Source organism: Neodiprion pinetum, chromosome 3, assembly GCF_021155775.2.
Source record: "Neodiprion pinetum isolate iyNeoPine1 chromosome 3, iyNeoPine1.2, whole genome shotgun sequence".
NCBI lineage: Eukaryota > Metazoa > Arthropoda > Insecta > Hymenoptera > Diprionidae > Neodiprion > Neodiprion pinetum.
In genome coordinates, this window is record NC_060234.1 from 17,296,935 (window position 1) to 17,317,670 (window position 20,736).

The 20,736-nt window shown below is 36.9% G+C and overlaps 3 protein-coding genes and 1 long non-coding RNA gene across 6 annotated transcripts in view; 3 read left to right on the top strand and 1 right to left on the bottom strand.

Moving 5' to 3' along the window:
• The first annotated feature begins 1,131 nt into the window (after nucleotides 1-1,131).
• LOC124213604 (putative nuclease HARBI1) lies at nucleotides 1,132-3,551 on the top strand. The gene is made up of 4 exons (XM_046615057.2): nucleotides 1,132-1,992; nucleotides 2,105-2,401; nucleotides 2,523-2,731; nucleotides 2,830-3,551. The coding sequence occupies exons 1-4, from the start codon at nucleotides 1,870-1,872 to the stop codon at nucleotides 3,122-3,124; spliced, it is 924 nt and encodes a 307-aa protein (XP_046471013.1). The 5' UTR covers nucleotides 1,132-1,869; the 3' UTR covers nucleotides 3,125-3,551.
• LOC124213614 (uncharacterized) lies at nucleotides 2,519-4,057 on the bottom strand. Its single transcript, XR_006881915.2, has 2 exons — nucleotides 3,612-4,057; nucleotides 2,519-3,504 (listed from the first exon to the last, which is right to left on the bottom strand). It is a non-coding gene; the product is annotated as an uncharacterized lncRNA (long non-coding RNA).
• A 3,268-nt stretch (nucleotides 4,058-7,325) lies between these two features.
• Nucleotides 7,326-20,736, top strand: part of PGAP1 (GPI inositol-deacylase) — a 282,452-nt gene continuing 269,041 nt past the window's right edge. The window contains exons 1-2 of one of the 3 annotated variants that reach the window (XM_046615044.2): nucleotides 7,326-8,129; nucleotides 8,204-8,357. In XM_046615044.2, the coding sequence (XP_046471000.1) occupies nucleotides 7,992-8,129; nucleotides 8,204-8,357 (292 nt within the window). In that variant the 5' untranslated portion in view covers nucleotides 7,326-7,991. The remainder of the gene's footprint in view (nucleotides 8,130-8,203; nucleotides 8,358-20,736) is intronic. The other 2 variants (XM_046615045.2, XM_069134201.1) reach the window with 2 other exon arrangements.
• Nucleotides 11,862-15,091, top strand: LOC138190545 (uncharacterized). The gene is made up of 3 exons (XM_069134204.1): nucleotides 11,862-12,035; nucleotides 12,123-12,221; nucleotides 12,348-15,091. Exons 1-3 carry the CDS (start codon nucleotides 12,033-12,035, stop codon nucleotides 12,852-12,854), a joined length of 609 nt encoding a protein of 202 aa, XP_068990305.1. The 5' UTR covers nucleotides 11,862-12,032; the 3' UTR covers nucleotides 12,855-15,091.

Here is a 20,736-nt window from a genome sequence, read left to right on the forward strand (position 1 = left end):
AACTTTGTTCTCCATATGATTGCCTCTCCCGAGTTTCATTTTCCTAACAATACAATCAAATTAAAGTAATAATAAAAAGCGTACAGCAATAATTTTGAAACGTATATCCACTCACACATTCAATTATCGCCTTAGGCTCTACGTTTCGGCGGAATAAATTCCGTACCATATAAAACCATCTTTATGGGAATGTTTCTTGATAAACTATTGAAAAATTAATCGAGAGCCTTATTTTTATGCATTTCCGTGTAAAATTGTATTAAGTACATGATAAATATTGAATAACAGCTATACATATTGTGAATTTTATCGAAAATTTCAAGAGACTGTGTAAAGTAAACGGTAGATAATGGGTATGTTCCGATATACACTGCGAGCACTGTGAGGTGTAACGTCAATTTAGTATACTGCGAAGCCGTTCCTTTATAGTTAGCTATACTGGTTACTGTTTAAAACGGAACGCAGTACAGTATACTGTGATCGACATTTTTCGGCGTTACTTTCATTTCATACATAATATTTGTCTCACACTGCAATGAATAAAATTTCTTTAAATTTTCCATTTTTGTTTTTAACGGCCGATATTTTTAAATGACAATATTCAATAATAATAATTATCAATAGTGGAAGCTATTAAATCTTTGAACGCTGTTGATAACGTGATCAAAGCACTGAGAGCACCTTACCTCGGAACCTCCAGTGTTCGCAGTAGAAATATGGTGGTTATTCATGACGTCATATATTTCCCTAGGGTACTGCGGCCGTATACTGCAGTCCATATCGGAACGAATTTTTCTACAGTGAGAGCACTGTGCAGTGCTCGCAGTGCATATCGGAACATACCCAATATATATGGAAATACAGTTTTGTACTTGATACATATACATAAAAATAGATCAAAAGTTAGTAATATATGAATGTAAAAATATCAAGAAACAATAAAAATTTGCGTTCATTGTAGGAAAATATATGGAAATAAAATTGTTTAAAATTATGATAAGAAATGTAAACTATAAATATACGATTATTTACATGTATAGAGACTTGTTTTCGTGTAAATCTGTTTTGTGTGTCTTTTATAAGAAATATTGTAAAATAGTCGACTTAGGCCGGTATTCATAGTCAGTGCTTAAGACCGGACTCGAATAAGACGGTCTTATACGAGGCCTTAAGATGGCGTTTGGTTCCATAGACGTCAAACAAGACGGTCTTGAGACGCGGCAAATAAGACGGTCTTCATCAAGTCGGTCTTATTCGAAGCGTGCTTACAAGGTTGCATAGTCCAGTCTTATTTGAAATAAGCATGGTCTTGAGCACGCAACGTTTCATAGTCAATTAACGCAGTCTTATTTACGTATCTTGATCAAGTCGAGTTCGGACTGCACTTAAGCAAATGCTTGTTGCCTAAATATTACTCAATTGTTCTGATGCGTACGAAATTGATAATTACGAATTGTTTGGAAAATATTATATTCGAACAATATAAATTAACAGGAATAGATTGTGAAGGAATGTTTGGGAAAGTGCAGCTGGGACGGGATTATTTACTGTAAAAGGGTAGCAACGGAAACTTGCAATTGAAATAGAGGTTATGAGAGCATTCGCTTTGAAAAATTTGTGAAGTGAAGTGAATAGTGAAATTCTATTGACATGGCGAATATGCAAGATATGTTTAATTTCTACGATCAGATCGAAGAAATGAATAATATGATTGAGGTGGTTGCAATGGTCAACGTTGGGCCGAATGACGAAGACGAGGGTGAAGTACAGTGAGCTCCGAAGAGATAAATCAGAGATGGTCAAAACCCGTTCGAGTTTTATTCCGAGCAGGAGTTCAAACGGCGATTCCGATTTTCAAAGGATGGTATTATGTACGGAATACTACCTAGAATTGAAGCTGCCTTAGTCAGTGCCAATAATCGTGGTCTACCAATTCCACCTGTCATGCAATTATTAATATGTCTACGATTTTACGCTACCGCTAGCTTTCAAGTAAGGATCATTGTGATTATAATTCCTGACATTCTACTGAAAATATAAAGTGATTTCATTGCTTCCTGTGATCATGGAATAAATGATTGCTAATACATTTTGTACTGTACAGCTCGTCAACGGAGATCTGATGACTATATCGCAGTCTACAGTATCGAGGATAATACACAGAGTATCGGCTCAAATTGCATCATTGATTCACGCAATTATCAAATTTCCTAGTACGGAAGCTGCTATGATCGCAAACAGAGATCTATTCAGACAACTTGGTGCACGCAGGGAGGGTATCGGTTTACCTGGCGTTGATGGCGCTATCGACTGCACTCACATTCGATTATGTCATACGAAATTTGCAGACCTGCAGGAGGTTTATAGGAATCGTAAGGGATATTTTTCCCTCAATGTACAGGTATGTCGCGTTGGTGATAACCGTTTACAAATACCATAAGTTGCAATTAATTTTATCTAGGATACAAATAAACAATACTATTCTATGAAAATCGGTACTTTTAATTTAAATGATACCACAGGCAGTTGTCGGACCCAATATGGAATTCTTGGATGTGGTTCCGGAATGGCCTGGAAGTAACCATGACAGTCGAATATTCCAAAATTCACGAATTTACATGCGGTATCATGAGAGACAACTTACTGGAACCCTGGTTGGAGATGCCGGCTATCCGTGCTTGCCATTTCTGCTGACTCCACTGGCAAATCCAATTACAGATGCTCAACAAAGGTAAGATAAAGATTATCGCATTACTTTAGATTTCGATAAGTAGTCATAAAATTGACAAAGTATACATGTGTGAATTAACCAAGTCGGTATCTTGATAGGTATAACAACGTACAAAGCAGAACAAGGCAAATTGTTGAAAGAACATTTGGAGTTTGGAAGCGACGTTTTCCTTGCCTATCCCGAGGTTTGGGAACCAAATTGTTGTGCTCTACCACAATTGTTGTAGCTTGTGCCGTACTACACAATTTATCACTAACATTGGATAATGCTCTTCCGGAAGATAATCGCATCGAGGAAGAAGAAGCGGATGAATTGCCACCTCAAGCACCGCATTGGCAGCCTGGAGAGGGTTTTGCAATACGCGAAGCTCTAATCGAACGGTTATTAATTTAATCAAAATATATGTATATCAAGTTAATTTAATTGTAAAGACTAATTGATTTTAGAATGAATATACTCCAAATATTTAATAAAATTGAATTTAATCTGCACAAACAGTTAACATTAGAATACATATTTTACTCATAACTTATCATTGGTTCTCATTTTATTTTTAAACCCCTCACTTACTCATGAAAATACTGATATGTACGTAATTGTACTAAGCGTCAGTCTTATAGTTACGATAATACTTATGAAAATTTGTCTACGTAAAAATATTCAATACATTATAAATACAGCCAGTAAATAGAACTAAAGTTGCTCTTTTGAACTTTGAAGATCAAAGGTTGTCCCTTTCACGCGCATTTTTTTGCAAGTCTGCACCGGGATTCCTTTTAACATATCAATACAATTTATTTATCAATAACCGGTATAGAGATTTACATAATGATATAGGTTAAAATATGTGTATATAAAAATTATATACACATAAACATACAATATAAAATTCTTTTTCTTCTTCTTCGTTTTATAGCTATACACCCACTACAAAAAATTGTACGCGATTTGTTCCCGTTTTTTAGTTCCACTACGTGGCGCTAACGTTGTTGTGTTCATAAACTATAAAAATACTCAAGAGCTGCATGCCTATACGAATATCTTGCACAGGCTGAGAAATAAAATCCGAGCATCTTATTGGGGGATACATCGGAAATATTCCGAACATAACCGAACGTCGAATAAGACCGTCTCAAGCTCAGTCTTCGTCAAGACGGTCTTGAATGAAATAAGCTAGCGCTTGAGACCAAATTCTTGACGAAGACCGTCTTGTTTTCCGACTATGAATACATAGCATCTCAAGACGGTCTTGAACGAATAAGACGATCTTCACCAAGACGGTCTTAAGCACCGCCTTGAGACCTGACTATGAATACGGGCCTTAGTCACATTGAATAGATGTTGATTAGAAATAAATTAATTTAAAAAGAAATACCAAAATAAACTAAGTTTTCTTCTGCGAGTTTCCGATTGAGTTTCAAGTATTACAACCTGGAGCGTTCTGAAACTGGTATGTAATTTGCCTAATATTGTAAAATTAGTGGGATCGTTTTCCTAAAAATGGCGAAGCCAATCATTACGGGGTACGCGTTTGGACCACACTCTTAGAGCATCTCTTTGGGATTGACACGTCAACGGGGAACCACACTGCCAACTCTTGAAGCTTGATGGCAACACCATCGTTGGTTCAAAATTCAAATTTAAGCATACAATATTACGTTAAAATTCATTTTCCTTTATAGAAGATCTTTTCTTCACTTGGAGAAAAGCACCATGGCATATCATATATTAACCTGTTTAAAGTCTTCAATCGTCCAAATAAAATACATTTTCATTTTGGAACAACGGAATTTCGCGACAAAGTAGACCAACGATTATGCGCCACCTGCAATCAATTTGACTACTGTGGTCCCACATTCTAAGGTTAGATTCGACGGTCATGGGCTATGTAATGTTTATTGAGATGGAGTTTGCTTCGCGCTCGGCTCACTGTAGCGCTGTAAGTTCCTCCGGGTTGCCAACATAACTGTCTAGTGTAAAAAATAAGCTGTCTGAGATTCATTGTCCCCAAGTGTACAGTAATGTTCATCGATGCATGCACCGCGGCTAATTTCATTTCTTCGACTTTTGTTTCCTTTCTACTCGTATTTTGTGTGCCTATGGCCAGCGAAGCAGTTGACAGCAGAAGCTAAGAAGCCAAAGTGAGAGCACGAGAGATAGAGGTTATTGTTAGAGGTTATACGGATGACAGCGGCGAGAGGCTGTCGTCATGGTTTCTCAGCTTCTCCTGTCAACTGCTTCGCCGGCGATGGGCACATAAAATACGAGTAGAAAGGAAGCAAAAGTCAAAAAAATAAAGTTAGCCACGGTGCATGCATCGATGAACATTACATACATTTCATTGTATCGGACCAGCCCCCTGACACACGCTGCTAAAAGTGGTTCGCAAAATGTCCCTCGATTCTGCCGCCAATTTCCACCACTAGTGGCGCTAGTAGTTACCTGACAAGCTTGCGCGCGGACAGCGAGGGCAGCGAGCGTGTCAGAAGTCTACTAGCGCCACGTAGAAGAACTAAAAAACGGGGACAAGATGCGTACAATTTTTTAGTATACGAGCAGTGGTGAGTGTCAGGGGGCTCTATCGGACTATACTATGGGGCATTTCTTAACTAATGGCCATCTAACCCAGAATTATCTCATCATATTCGGTATGCCCTTTCCGAAATGACAAATCGAGCATATGCATTTTACTTAAGATGTGTTGACACGGTGCTAGAAATCGGATCGATTTCTCGGACCGAGAAAAAGTTACCAGAACTCGTATCGTGTATACAGCAAACTCGGACGTAAATTGTGGATCGAAAACGCGGATGAAAAAATGGATCGCGTCCCATTATTCCGTACTAGATGCTGCATTCACTCCTGTTCTAATTCAGACAGCCAATTGCAGATGATTGCAGCGTTTGCATCACGCATGTGTGAATTTCAAAGGTAAATATCAAATATAAAATGAAAATATATCAACTATTAAAGCGATAGCGAGCACTTTTTTCAATTTTTTTTTCTTATCCGTTATTTCATATGATACAGTATCTGGATCCACATGAAAATTCAAAAATAAATAGAATCGTGAAAAATGCATTAATTAATATATGTATAGGAATGGGAAAATACAATATTAAACAGAAAACATTCACGTTACCTTTTCGAGCACAACAGAGGCTATGATTCAATCGCTTTATCTATTTAGGATTCTGCACTGTTGGTAGCATGTAAATAATTACAATTCAACTTCACGTTCTCGACCGCAGCGCCGTCTGCATTCCTCCGAGCGCAAAATGATGGTGAAATTTAAGTTACTAAACCTGTATTCGAGAACTCGGACCGATTTCTAACACCGTGTCAACACGTCTTTACGGAACGACTGTTCCGAAATGTCGCACGTGCTAGCACACATTTTGGAATATGTCCAATACCGATGGCTACCTGTCTATAACAGTCTTCAGTCAACGCTTCTATCAACGCCTCCAGTGTGAACTGTCTTCATGCATTAAGATCTAGTAGTACTCCTACTTTTACCAACCAAGCAAACTCACTGTTACATTTCGTTTATTAAGTAGACAAGTTTACGAGAACGATTTACGTGTCAATTCAACAAGTCATTATCTCCGCGGTATTCTAAGGTTAGATTCGACGGTCATGGGTTATGTTACGTCAAAGAACATAGACGAACATGGTAGCACAGGTCTTATGGGCCCGCTGAAACCAGCTTTTGGGGTGATCTGTGCGAGTTTATCACCTCAACCGCCGGAAGTGCTCGCGGCGTTCCGTGTACGTGAGCCAGTCGATGCGTGCACTACTACATAGCGCCGCTTACGCGTACCAGCGAATGGCGACGTCAAGCGTTCATTTGGGGAACTAAATTGTTGGCTTCAACGTTAACACGGGACCTGTGCTTTCATGTACGTCGGTTACGTCTATTGAGATTGAGTTTGTTCGCGCTCGGCCGACTATGGCGCTGCAGATTTCTCTGTGTTGCCAAAGGTTTCATTCTGTTGCAAACACAATTGTCTAGTGTCAAAAATTAGCCATCTCAGATTCATTGTCCCCAAGTGTACCTCTATTCTGTTTAAAACACGGTCTTACATACAGGTCTGGTACCTCCGGTACTTTTGAATGGTAGGGGGTGTCACCGTTAGTGAGGCACACGGTCTTGTTTTCTATCTATCCGCTAGAGGCGCCATTGGCCCGGGGTATGATAGATATAGATATATACCGATAAGATAACCTGCTCATCGAAGTTTTTGACAGGTTATAACTCAGTGTAAAGTGTGTAAACAGTGGATCATCTACACAAAATCTCAAACCGTCTCAAAAGTTATGAGCCCTCGCTTGATGTTTATGGATTTTATTGACTTAAACATTTGAGGATTCCATTAAAATGAAACAATTATCACGCCCGCCATGGAATGTTAGTAAACATCTCAATCATTTTTTATTCGCATCTTTCTTCATTTTAGAGTGTTATTCAGGATTGTTGATTCCAAAAAATCAGCTGTTCGGATCTGATTTATGATTGGCTCACCCCGAGGGGGCAGCGCTGCAGACGGCGAAGACGAGAATCACGGTTTTGCCTCATTATCCGAGTCATTTCCCACCCTACTAGTTTCCGGACCTGTATGTAAGACCGTGGTTTAAAATAGCTGAAAATGTGTCATGGACGGACTTTGTTGCCCGAGAAATGCGGGAAATGTAAAAACACTAAAAGGCGTGGAAACACAACACATTTTTTAAAATGATATTCAGGATACCTATAATTTTTTGACATCTGCTAGAATATTGCCCAGTCGGTAAGGTTAGGAGCACTTCATAGCCAAAGTTATCCCAGTGATCCACAAAAACATATAATTAATGTGATAAAAGATCAATTTCTCCACGCTGAATGCATAGAAACGTAACTAAACAGTGGGTACCGAAATTTCGGCACTACCTCTTTATTTCATAATAGTAACAAAATGCGCAACCGCGCAAGCAATCTAAACTCGTTGAGCGACATTTCTAGCGTTGACTCTTAGATATACTTAAATCAACGCTTCTAGTCTTACCTTTACGAAACCAATCTTTCCACCCCGTCCGTGTACAACCCGAATGGATACTCCAAACCTGTCCCTAACCTCCACGTGTTGTACCCTAACCCTAATCCGGCGGGACTGCATGTTTTGGAAAAGCACTTGAATCTATCGTAATTCATGGAATTAATTAACAATTCCACATCACGTTGAATAAAGATAGCAGCCGAGTGCAATTAAGTCATTTGACTATGAAGTCTTACTTTATGTGTGTTGTTATTTCCACACCAGTGCTTATTATGTATTTACTTGGTACTGTCAAATTTATCTTCGACCACGAGGGGAACTCGTGCGAGATGACCTACATGTTTGAATATCCTGAATATGTGGTAAGTTGTCAACTTCTGTGTATATTAATTTTTTCCATGTAATTTCGACTCACCTATGTACGCTATTTTAATAGCACATTCCACTACAAGAAGAAATCCAACAACAGTATCCAAGATATGGATTATACGCGTATGGCGAAGGTTTCACCGTATCGAGAATACGAGCCATGCACTTCTCTGGTATTCCAGTATTATTTATCCCTGGAAACGCTGGTTCACATCATCAAGGTGAGTTTTTCACTAGCCAAGTTTGAATTTGTGATGCTTTCTCAATTCTCCCAATCACCTGTTCTTCGTGAAATATGAAAATGTTCTTGTACAACAAATATACAAAAATGTGTCCAAAATCTCTTGAAAAATGTAAAATTATTAAATCAGTATAATCGATTCATTGGCAGTCGGTTGGGTCCGGAAACTTCAATACAATTATTGCATTTTGTTCGTCTAGTTACTACAAATTATTATACCCATTACAAATTGCTGCAACAGTACTCTAATCAGGGTAGCCACAAACCGGGAAAACTGAGAATATTTAGATAAATTTGTCTATCAGGAAAAGTCAGTAAAAAGTCAGGGAATCATGATAGACCATAGGGAAAAACTTACTTTTTTATAAGTCGTTTCCAAACTTCAGCAACGCTCCGTAAATTCAGTTGAGTTAACTTTCGAAAATGGTATTGTTGAATTTCTAATTATTTGTGTGAAACGAAGCAATACTATCTGTTAGTACATCTAAATTTATATATTTAAGGTGCACAACTTCTCGAGATTTGGGTTATAAAAGCTACCAAACATCACTTAATTTTCATGGGCAAACGTAAGGGAATTCTGCATTTTTTGATGGGAAAAGTCAGGAAATTTTATTTGAACAAAATTTTCGCCATCCTGTCTAATCAAACGAAGCTTGGGTATCCTAGTGTATGTGAAATTTCGACCTATCAAGCTTGATCAAAAACAGTTCTGATAAAAAATAAAGACATATATAATATTCAGACATAATCTCACTATAGCATGCTTGCAAATAGCTAATCTGGTTCTAAAAATCTTTCAGAATTTGCTTATCGTAGCTCAGTATCAGTGGAAACTTTGATTGTCAATAGAATTTGATCGAAACTTGAGTTAAGCCGCTCTACTGTCCCAACTTATCTCAACCTTCAGCTTTATAATGACGCAGGGCTTACAAATGTCTTATAATTTCTTTAAAGTAGGAAAAATCCAATCCCAAACCACAATTTGGATGTATTGAATAAACATGACTCATAATTCCAAGACAAGATTCTGCATCTGGGTAGTAAGATATTTGTAGAGTGCAATAATTTCAATTAAATAAAGAAGTTGTTTGAGTTAGAAGGTGCTTCAGATATGACAATTTTTGTAGTACATTTCTATCTTGTACTTAGCTTTTCAACCTAATTTTCGAAATTAGCAACATTATTCGGTTCCTTCAACATTTTAACATTCAGAATAAAAAACTTGAATTGCCAAATGCCAAATTCTAGACCTAGTTTTGTGAAAAGTGAAAATTAATTCGAGTTCAGTTTAGTGAAGTTTGATATTCGTACCTTATACTATGACTGTATGCACCTAAATACATACCAGCTCTTGTTATTCTCAATAAGTCAAGTTACTCATGTTATGGCTATTTGTCAGAACATTGGAGCTACAGCCAAATCGAGATCTTCTCCAGAAACACCAACATCCATTGCAAGGATAAAGAAAAGTACAGAGAACCATGAAGTTGAAGTTTGTAATGCGATTGCAATGATGCAATTTTTAGAAAAATTGTTATTTTGCTACTTTAGGATTGTTTGTAATTCGGTATACCGGAACAAAGCACGACATATTCATATTTTACAAACTCAACTCTTATAGTCATTCTATCTGAGACTTAAAAATATACATTCTTTTCAGTGTTTGTTACGCTAATGTTATTAACTTCAGCCTTGTAAAAAATCAGCCATTGTAACAGATTCAAGTTCAAATTACAGATCATTAGTTTGGTGCCTGACTGGCTTAAAGCAAGCAGATGACCGCTTAGAAAAACTGAAAAACTTTATGCCATAACGCCAGTAAAAACTCAATTTTACACCAGATTTTATCCGAGTTAGCTAAGTAATTTCTTTGAAATTCATAATTTTGGGTGAATACTTAATTTTTCTAACCAAACTCATCTAGCAGCTCCAAAAAATTGTTTCTCATTCTTTTTATGCGCATATAATTATTGTATAAGACAGGGTGCCGAAACGAATGTAAACTCTCCTAAAAAGTCTTCATTATGATTGTCCTAAAGTTCGAAATGTAAAGTTCAACTCAATGATTCGAGATTTAAGACAGTGACTGATCATAATGTATGAGATCCTCCGTCACTGAATTAGTACCCACAGAAGATAAAGCTCTAATCCTGTGCTAGTACTAGATTAGGCATAACTGCATTCATACCTATCGACATATACATGGATTTAGCTTTGGAATTGTACAACCAAGTTAAGTTTGATGGTATTGCCTACATTTTTACTTCAATCGAAAGATTAATAATTAAATGTGACAGTATACATTTTTGGCTTGAATTGATATCAGGGATTAAGAAGTGACAGGGCGTAACTTTCAGTAGTTTCTAGGCTTTGATTCTGTGATCTTATTACCATAAGGTCGTATATGCCCACCTTTAATATAGAGTTATATAAGAGAAAAATTGAGCAGTGCATGCAGCTGGCTGCCATTTTGCCGATTTGATTCAAGCGCTTGTATTAAACAAACCGGGAATAATTGAAAATTGTGGATTTAATATTTGGCGGTTTGTTCACCTTTTTTGGATAAATAAAATAATTATATATAATAAAATAAAAAATTTGGTAAATATATCAAGCTCCGATGAGATGTTTATGTGATGAGTTGAGGGCGCGAGAGGAAAAAGGTTTTGAATCTTAATTATAATTAAATTGATTAATTTGATTTAATAAGCTTTATATTTTATTCAACAGAATTTATTCGTTCAATGTGAACTGGTTACAAATAGATAATTCTAGATTAGTACTCGAGAATTTGAATGGCGAAGTTAGCTAGTTGCTCGGCCGAGTAACGTTGTATGAAACACAATGGACTATTTCAATGTATAGCATAGGGATTGGAAACGCAAGAGAGCAAAAGAATTATGCTACGAGACTAAATCAAGAGTCAAGATGTCAAATCTGGTGGTATGAGTCTAGCGAGTGATTTTGCGTGCATTTTTACTCGGGGTCCTTGTATATTAGTGTACTTAGATATTACTATATCATGAGTTTTTGATGTGTTACATTCACTGAACTCTATACATACTGGGATGTACGCGGGCCACATTGACCATCAGAGATGGAGACCGATACGCTGAGCATTGAACCCGGTTTCATGTTGATAAATTCTGTTGAAATAAAATAGTGATTTCACATGATTATTAAGGTAAATTAATTACGGACCCGTGAATGTGCATATTAAGGTGTAAATATGGTGAGACGGTGCAGCATTATTTCATGCAAAGCCGATGCTTGTTTTGGCAAAACCTGTCATGCGTAAGTATATGATTGTACCGATAGAAACGAATGATTGTATCTGCGCCCTTCATTTTTTCTATATTTAAAAGCAAGCTGAATCTTCTGATGATATAATCAAGTTGAGTAAGTTATTTTCGGAATTAAAAATTTGTTTTCTTAGATTTCCTATTAAAGATACAGAACTGGAGAAAAAGTGGGTTGACACTATACCAGCTGGTTTACTGGTAACACTGCTTCTAAGTTTATATGCAGCCGGCATTTTCTGTCGGAACAATACCATAATACTTCAACTGGTAGAAATTTTTTGAAAGAAAATGACATCCCAACATGTTTCGAAGTACTTCCGTGTGGCGAACCAAATAAAACCCGTAAAACCATGGTTAGTTGGTGTTTTATGTGATATATCAAATCATTTGGATTTCATGTTATACAGGTGAAATGTGTTTCTAATAATATGTTGTTTCAGATCACAAATACTAATGTGAACGGTGATCAAAGCGCCAAACAGAAACGATGTGCAGCGGAGAATTTAACAGATCTAGCGACTATTTGTGTTGAGGATAAGGTACGAATTACAGGCTATACATAGTATAATGTATCTTGTATACATATCAATAGAATGTATGTTACTATAGGTCTACATTTAAAGAATGTGTGATTGATAAAAGTGTTATAACATTTGGAATTGTAGCAAAACATGTTATCTGAAGTTGTTAACAACAAATGTGACGCTAGCACCCAAACATCCCAAAAGCGAGCGAAACCAACACCCAGAGTGGAGGCATTGTCGAACAAAGTAAATATTCTGGAGAAGCGTTTAAAATGTCGGGATACAAAGATGGGTGTTATGGAAGCAATAATAAAAACCTTGAAGGATAACTCAACTTATTCTGAAGGTATACAGGACATACTAGAAAAACGTTTCTCTGGTGATACATTAGAATTGCTACCGAATGAGATCAATGACGTTACTTCTAATAACAGACAGTACTCTGATGACATTAGGCAGTTCGCATTGACATACTATTTTTACTCTCCTAAAGCTTACGCATTACTCCGTAACTATCTATCACTACCTCACCCCGAAACCATGAGAAAATGGATGTCAACATACGATTGTGAACCTGGCTTATTAACTAAAGTTCTTAAGTACCTAGAGACGTTTCTGAAACATCATATTTGGAAAAACGACTGTTAATAATATTATTAAAAAGTGGAAAGAAATAAACACTTTGGTAGACAAACAAGTACCTGGAAGACCCAGAAAAACGACCAGGCGCGTTGATAAAGTTATTAAGAGAAAGGCAGTTGTGGATCCAACGAAGAATGCTGCAATTATAACACGTGAATTATGTGAGGAAAACTTGGCTGATGTTAGCAGTACTGTTTCACGTAGATTGAACGAAGTTGGACTATTTCGATGCGTCGGAGATAAGACACCGTTGATTAGCGGAAAGAATATGAAGGCGAGATTAGAATTTGCTAAGGAACATGAGAATTAGACAGTCGAAGATTGGAAAAAAGTTTTTTTTTTAGACGAGCTAAAAATTAATTTTTTTGGAAATGACGGAAAGAGCTATGTTCGCGACCAAAAAATGCCAGATATGATTCTAGGTATCAAATACCGACTGTAAAACATGGAGGAGGTAATATCATGGCGTGGGGAGCTTTGTCATATAAAGGCGTCGGCCCTTTAGTAAAAATAGAAGGCACTATGGACAAAGGCGTGTATAAAAACATCTTAGAAAATCATATGCTGCCCTACGCGCGTCAAAATATGCCGCGAGGATGGATTTTCCAACAAGAGAATGACCCCGAACATTGATCTGGACTTGTTCAAGATTTATTCAAGGCAAAAAAAATTCGTGTTCTCGAGTGGCCAAGTCAATCTCCTGACTTAAATCCTATTGAACATTTATGAGGAGAGCTAAGAGTAAAAGTAGAAGCTATCAATTGTTCAAATAAAAACGATTTGTGGGAAAAAGTTCAAGAGGAATGGCAAAAAATTGATCACACAAGGATTAAGACGTTAATAGAATCGATGCCTCGGCGATGTGCCTCTGTGATAGCTTCAAAGGGCATGTCAACAAAATATTAGTATAATTTGATCTTATGACGTGTTGGAAATAATTTTGGTTTCTATTTTTATAGTTTATTTTTCAGAAGTTTGTTTGGCCCGAAACTTTTGATCACATAAATTTCATATTTTTTGTTATAATTTAATATTATTTTGTTGAAAAAAATTGTAAGTTGTTCGGTTCGACAATATAATTGATTCAGTTTAAATAGCAATACTCAGTTTTTTTTCACCCTCATCCATACAACAATTATTAACGAGAAACAGTTTGGCCCGAAACTTTTGCACGCCACTGTACAAACTAAACTTCTAGGCCAAATAATAGTCGAGTTGTATAACGTAGGAGTCATGGTTAGATCTCTAACATGCGATGGTAAATACCAAAAAGGTGATTTCTTTTCGAAAAATCTTGATGAGCTGAAAACAAGCTTCACCCATCCATGTGGACAATCACAAATTTATTGCATGTTAGATCCATGCCACATAATTGAGTTATGTAGAAATACTGTGGGCAAAACAAACGACATTGAATCACAATCAGGTAGGATTTCATTTGAATTTATAGACTTTGTATGATGTTCAGGAAAAGCAGGATCTAACGCTAGCAAACAAATTATCGTTAGCACATATGGGTTTCAAACGAAAAAAAATGAATGTGCAGCTAGCAGTACAGACAATTAGTTCAGGAGTGGCTGATGCCATTGATTATTTGAGGGTGTGTAAAAAATCCGGTTTTGCTAATACTGAGGCGACTGTCAAATTTATTCGTATTTTTGATAGACTATTTGATATGATGAACTCGAGAAATTCGTTTGATAAAGGGTTCAAATCATTATTAAGGCCGGAGAATTTACAATATTTCAAAGACGTATTTGCTGAGAGCCGTGCCTATACAATTGAAGGCGTTTCTGTGTTAGATCATGGAAGAAAAACTTTTGCTTAAGGCTTTGCGATAAATACTCATAGTTTCATCAATCTGGCAGAAGACTTGTTCAATTTAGCAGACAATCCTTTGAAGTTTTTTTCAGCTTACAAATGCTCGCAAGATCACATCGAATTAACTTTTTGGTGTATCAGCTCGCGTGGGAGGGTGGCACAACAATCCAAACTATTTGCAGTTTAAATGGGCTATGCTTCAGTTACAGTTCAGAAATAAAGTTGAGCGGAGCGCTAATGCAAATTGTTTAGGTGATACAACAGAAGTAATGTCAATCTTAGAATTCTGCAGTTCGAAAAGATCTATTACCGATGCCACATTAGATACTGATAAGGATAACCAAGATCTGCCAGATCATCTGTTAGACGAATTAGATAAAGTAGAACTATCAGTGCTTTAGATAAATATATTATATTATATCGCTGGAACGATCATATGTAATATAATTGCCAAAACCGCCTGTCAGGATTGTAAAAATCTTTTACTGGATGATGAATAACGTATGACAGACGATCACTGCTATACCGTTAATATGAACAAACATCTTTCCTTTATATCATTTGTCTCTAGAGGTGGTTTACTCTTTCCATCAAATGCTGCATTTAACATTGTTACAAACGCTGAAAGAGCTTTCCGAGCAGATTTCCATACAGGTATGATAGGCAAGCCTAATTTCAAAAGAAATTTAATTACTACGGTTATGCACAAATTGATGTCCACTAATAGTGTGTTCTTCAGTAAAGAATATCCTATTGATACTGTTGCAAAAGATGATGATCGGCATGAAATTCAACTCATAAAGACTTTAGTCTCCTCATATGTTAATTTGCGAATACACAGTCGTGCAAAAAAGATGACCCAATGATAGGTAACATCTTCATAATATAATATTATTTCACAACATTTGATTTATTGATATCTCGTATATCATACCGTTTCTTTCGTAAGTCTACATTGTGGACGTGAGGTGCAATATTAGTCTTGAGACATTTCATTTTCTACTTTCTGTTATACTTATATAATTTATTTATTTGGATAACCGTTTGTTTTATGATAATATTTGCCTATGATGGTTTTGTTTTATCCTATACCTTCATACCATAGTTACCAATTATTACATCTCTACCTAAATTAACCGATATTTTTGTCATTATCTATTCTTACATCCCCTTATCCTCACCATCATTTCTCTCACTTTGGACTACGTAGGTATTTGTCAAATGTTTCAATTAATAAATATGACATGGTGGGTTGTTTGAGCATACATTATAGGTACGTATTATCTATACTGATTTTTATCTTAATTTCATAGAAAAATAGTTCCATGGGAGTAAAAAAATGGATTGTCAAATAGACTGAGAAAATCAGAGGAGAATGCTTCGGACTATGTTATGACACATTGAGACAAATGCAGACAAATAAATGGGTATTTTATCAGACCTAACGCGGATTTGGCGGATTCAAATAACGCGATGCTCTGGCCTCTTTTATTTATAAAGGAGGAACCCAATCTGATTGTCGCGGTCCTCTAGCTCAGGAATATCCGCACCCCGGTACAAATTAAACAGTTGCTTTAATTAAATTGGCTCACTTCCTCATGGGTGTATTATAAAAAATTTTAACCAAAGTACAAGCCCGGCCAATTGAATATGCTTTAATTACTCACAATTTTTGCAGCAGTTAACCCTTTAGAGAGATTTTGATGTGATTAGGTTGGTTACAGTTGGTCCTTTTGGCAGATCTCTGGTTCTTGGCAGGCAACGTTGTGTCGATGACAATAGATTTGTGTCATTTACAAATAAAGTAAACTATTTAACAAAATACTTAATTTATTAAACCGTACTGTTTTACGCTATTAGCTCGCTCTAGAAATGATTTTACAAGAATTTATAAAATAAAAGAAATGAATATGACAATAGAGATTTTTAGTAATTTTTAGAATATATTAAGGTTGTTATCGAATAGCGAGTGAATCGCAGTAACTTAGTAGTAATAATCCCCCTTGCGTGTCGACGCTTCATCATTTATATACCCCGATTTCGTGTTGTCCAACGGGAGGTCCTAATCATCAGTGACCGTCGATACCCAAGAGGTCATAGCGCTTACTTCCGCTGACCTACCGCTTCTCAAGAACACTTGAGCGATAGAAGAGTTGGGGATTACACGACCAGGGCGTGCAGTTTCTTATTACGGCTGTTGGTGATACGGGTTTTTTTGGGTAGTAGTTCTGAGGCTGGAAATATTGGATAATTTGTATTGTCTCAACATCTGGTTACTTTTTGAAGACAACGGAAGTATGGGTTTTGCAATCATTGCCAACAGATCTGGTGAGCAAAGGACCCCGCACGTTTCTTATGGGAAGTGGCCCTTGGTGAAATTTTCTGAAATTGATATGTGTTATTCTATTCGAGCTCCTGATCAAAAGTCTCCATGGGCACAAAGTGTAATAATGGACAGATTTCGAGATATCGGGGGTACAAAATGAAGTTCAGCATAACCTTCAATGTAGAAATCGTCGGCCCTAGAATGACTTCTGGCTTTATGTTTGTGACGGACAGGGGGTTTTCGTGATTTCCTAATTCTAACCTAACGTCGAAAATGACAATTTTCACTTTATAAGTGACACCCGACCTTTTAAATGCATCGAAATAACTAAAAAAATACTGGTAGTACGCGCGTTCCAGTAGTAAGGTTAGATAGTCCTTAGGCTGCGGGCAGTTCGTTGACCATGGAAAGGTCCGTTGACTTTTATGACGGTATGCGAGGTATTTTGGGTCGCTCTACCCGAAAAATGGTCTTAGACTGTAAATGTGGTCCGTTTTTTTTATTGGCCGTTTTTGTGAATTTTTTGCGGTTTTTCGTGTTTTTCTCTAATGAATCGACTTCCCTGGGCTAAATACTTTACATAAAAGTTACAGAGAATTCAATTCCGAACATTTTGGATTTTTTTTCTCTAGCTACGTTTTTTTCACGGGGAGGCTTAGAATGTTTTTAATCCGACTTATTGTTCATACCAATATCTCACTCCAAGAGGGTGCTCACATGGAGACACTAAAGTTGCCAAAATGAACTCGATTACATAATTCACAACTTTCATGGAAAGTTTCCTGCCGTTATTCGCGAAAATCCGGGAGATCACTGAGGAAAACTGCAGAAAAAGATAAGAATAACCCCCAGTGGGGTAACTTAGCTAAAAAAAAAAAAAATTCCAAATGTTCGTAATTGAATTCTCTATAACTTTTATTTGAAGTATTTTGCCCAGAAAAGTCGATTCATTAGAGAAAAACACGAAGAACAGCAAAGATGACCAAAAACGACCAATGAAAGCAATGGGACCACATTTTGACTCTAAGGCCATTTTTTCGGGTAGAGCAACCCAAAATACCTCGCATACCGTCATAAAAGTCAACGGACCTTTCCATGGTCAACGAACTGCCCGCAGCCAAAGGACTATCTAACCTTACTACTGGAACGCGCGTACTACCAGTATTTTTTAAGTGATTTGGATGCATTTAAAAGGTCGGGTGTCACTTATAAAGTGACAATTGTCATTTCCGACATTAGGTTAGAATTTAGAAATCACCAAAACCCCCTGTCCGTCACAAACATAAAGCCAGAAGTCATTCTAGGGCCGACGATTTCTACATTGAAGGCTATGCCGAACTTCATTTTCTACCCCCGATATCTCGAAATCTGTCCATTATTACACTTTGTGCCCATGGAGACTTTTGAGATCAGGAGCTCGAATAGAATAACACATATCAATTTCAGAAAATTTCACCAAGGGCCACTTCCCATAAGAAACGTGCGGGGTCCTTTATTTCTACATAAGTAAAATCAATTGGACAATCAATTTTTCAAATTCAAATTTGAAGATTTCTATGTAGATATTTAGTCGTATATTCTATTTATAATTATTTTCATTTACTTCATCATAATTGTAGTTCACCCTATATACATCTGTTTTTATAATCGTTTTATTGTATTTTTGTACCACGTGTAAATCATTGTTTACAATTGAATAAACATAATTGGACAACAATATGTTCAAGACCTGAATAAAACAATTTCAAATTATATTTTCTCGTGTCTGTTAAATACTTTTTGTTCCTTTCATTGATATTACAAGGGACTTATAGGTATAATACACAGATCATCCCTAAAGACGTGTTGACACGGTGATAGAAATCGGTCCGAGTTCTCGGATACAGGTTTAGTAACTTAAATTTCACCATCATTTTGCGCTCGAAGGAATCCAGACGGCGCTGCGGTCGAAAACGTGAATTTGAATGGTAATTATTTACATGCTACCAACAGTGCAGAATTCTAAATAGATAAAGCGATTGAATCATAACCTCTATTGTGCTCCAAAAGGTAACGTGAATGTTTTCTGTTTAATATTGTAATTTTCCATTCCTATATATTAATTAATGCATTTCTAATAATTCTATTTATTTTGGAATTTTCATGTGGATCTAGATACTAGGCTGTATCATATGAAATGACGGATAAGAAAAAAAAATTGAAAAAAGTGCTCGCTATTGCTTTAATAGTTGATGCTATCGAAAAGGAAGAGAAATTGGAACAAGACGAATGCTTAGGTGACATTGGTTTCGGATATCAATGTAAATTTAAACTACACATTAATCATATAGATTTATGTGGAATTATGTATTCAAAAGTAACGAAGATCTATTCAATTTGTATTCATTCAAATATATTTTCATTTTATATTTGATATTTACCTTTGAAATTGACACATGCGTGATGCAAACTCTGCAATCATCTACAATTGTGTGCCTGAATTAGAACAGGAGTGAATTCAGCAACTAGTACGGAATAATGGGACGCGATCCATTTTTTCATCCGCGTTTTCGATCCACGATTTACGTCTGAGTTTGCTGTATACACGATACGACTTCTGGTAATTTTTTTCTCGGTCCGAGAAATCGGTCCGATTTTTATCACCGTGTCAACACGTCTTAAGTCTGTTGCGCTCCCGAGATTTGTCAAAGCGTGTGACTAATATTTGCGGGTCAGTGCGTATACTCGTATATACATGCGACAAGTGCGGATACGTCGGTGGCGGATAGCCTTAGTCACAACTATCTCTTCCCAGCCCCCACTCGCACCGCACGCATTTCAGTATGTATAGATTTCAGTGCTTACACCTTATCGTTAGCTCTCGGTACGTGGCATTTGCTGGGACTAATTTCGTGAATGTGACAGAAATGTGTAACCGGAACTAGGGAGAAGCACGCGCTATTCAACATCATATGATTCTTTGGTGCAGCCTACAACTAGCACTTATGCTGCAGCGCGGTAGGGAGCACGGCGAACACAAAATTTTCATAACGTTTGCAAGAGGAGATAGATAGATAGAGAAGCTTATAGTGTTTTCCACTGGTTGCACTGAGTGCGTACTGGCTCGAACAGGGGGCACTCGTTCCGTGCATGCGTCGCCCGGCATCGGGGCAAACCTTCTGAGTGGAACTCGCCGTAAAACGTATAAAGGCAGACTAGGGCCGTGTTCGTAAATTGACCGACAGTACTCAAAATTCCCTAGGACAGAGTCAGAGCTATTCACGAACTTGGAAGCACAAAAGAGATGAAAGATTGCTGACAGTACTGTCAGTCAATTTTCGAACATGGCCTGGATCATAATTTCTCCTAAATCAGAAATAATATGACGTTACTCGACCGACTGCGCAACTGTCAGTTTTCAAAGCAAGTGATAAAGAAGCCAATTGAACGAACGCAACGGTAATTTTTTGTTTGTAAATAAATGTCACAAATGTTAGGCACGAGCATACAAGGGGAAAAAAAATTGACAATTCCACTGAAAAGATGAAAATTAATAAGCATTAAGTCAAGTTGTTCAAATCTCCTGAAATATACCTAGCAGTTAACCTCTAAAAGCTGAAAAATGTGTATCCATACTTCGATATCGGACATGCTATGGATTACTCCTATGAAATTTAAAATTTTGGGAATCTCTCCTCTATCTTTCGGTTCCAGCAAGTCATCATCACTGCTGGACGAAGATGAAATTAGATCTAATAAAAG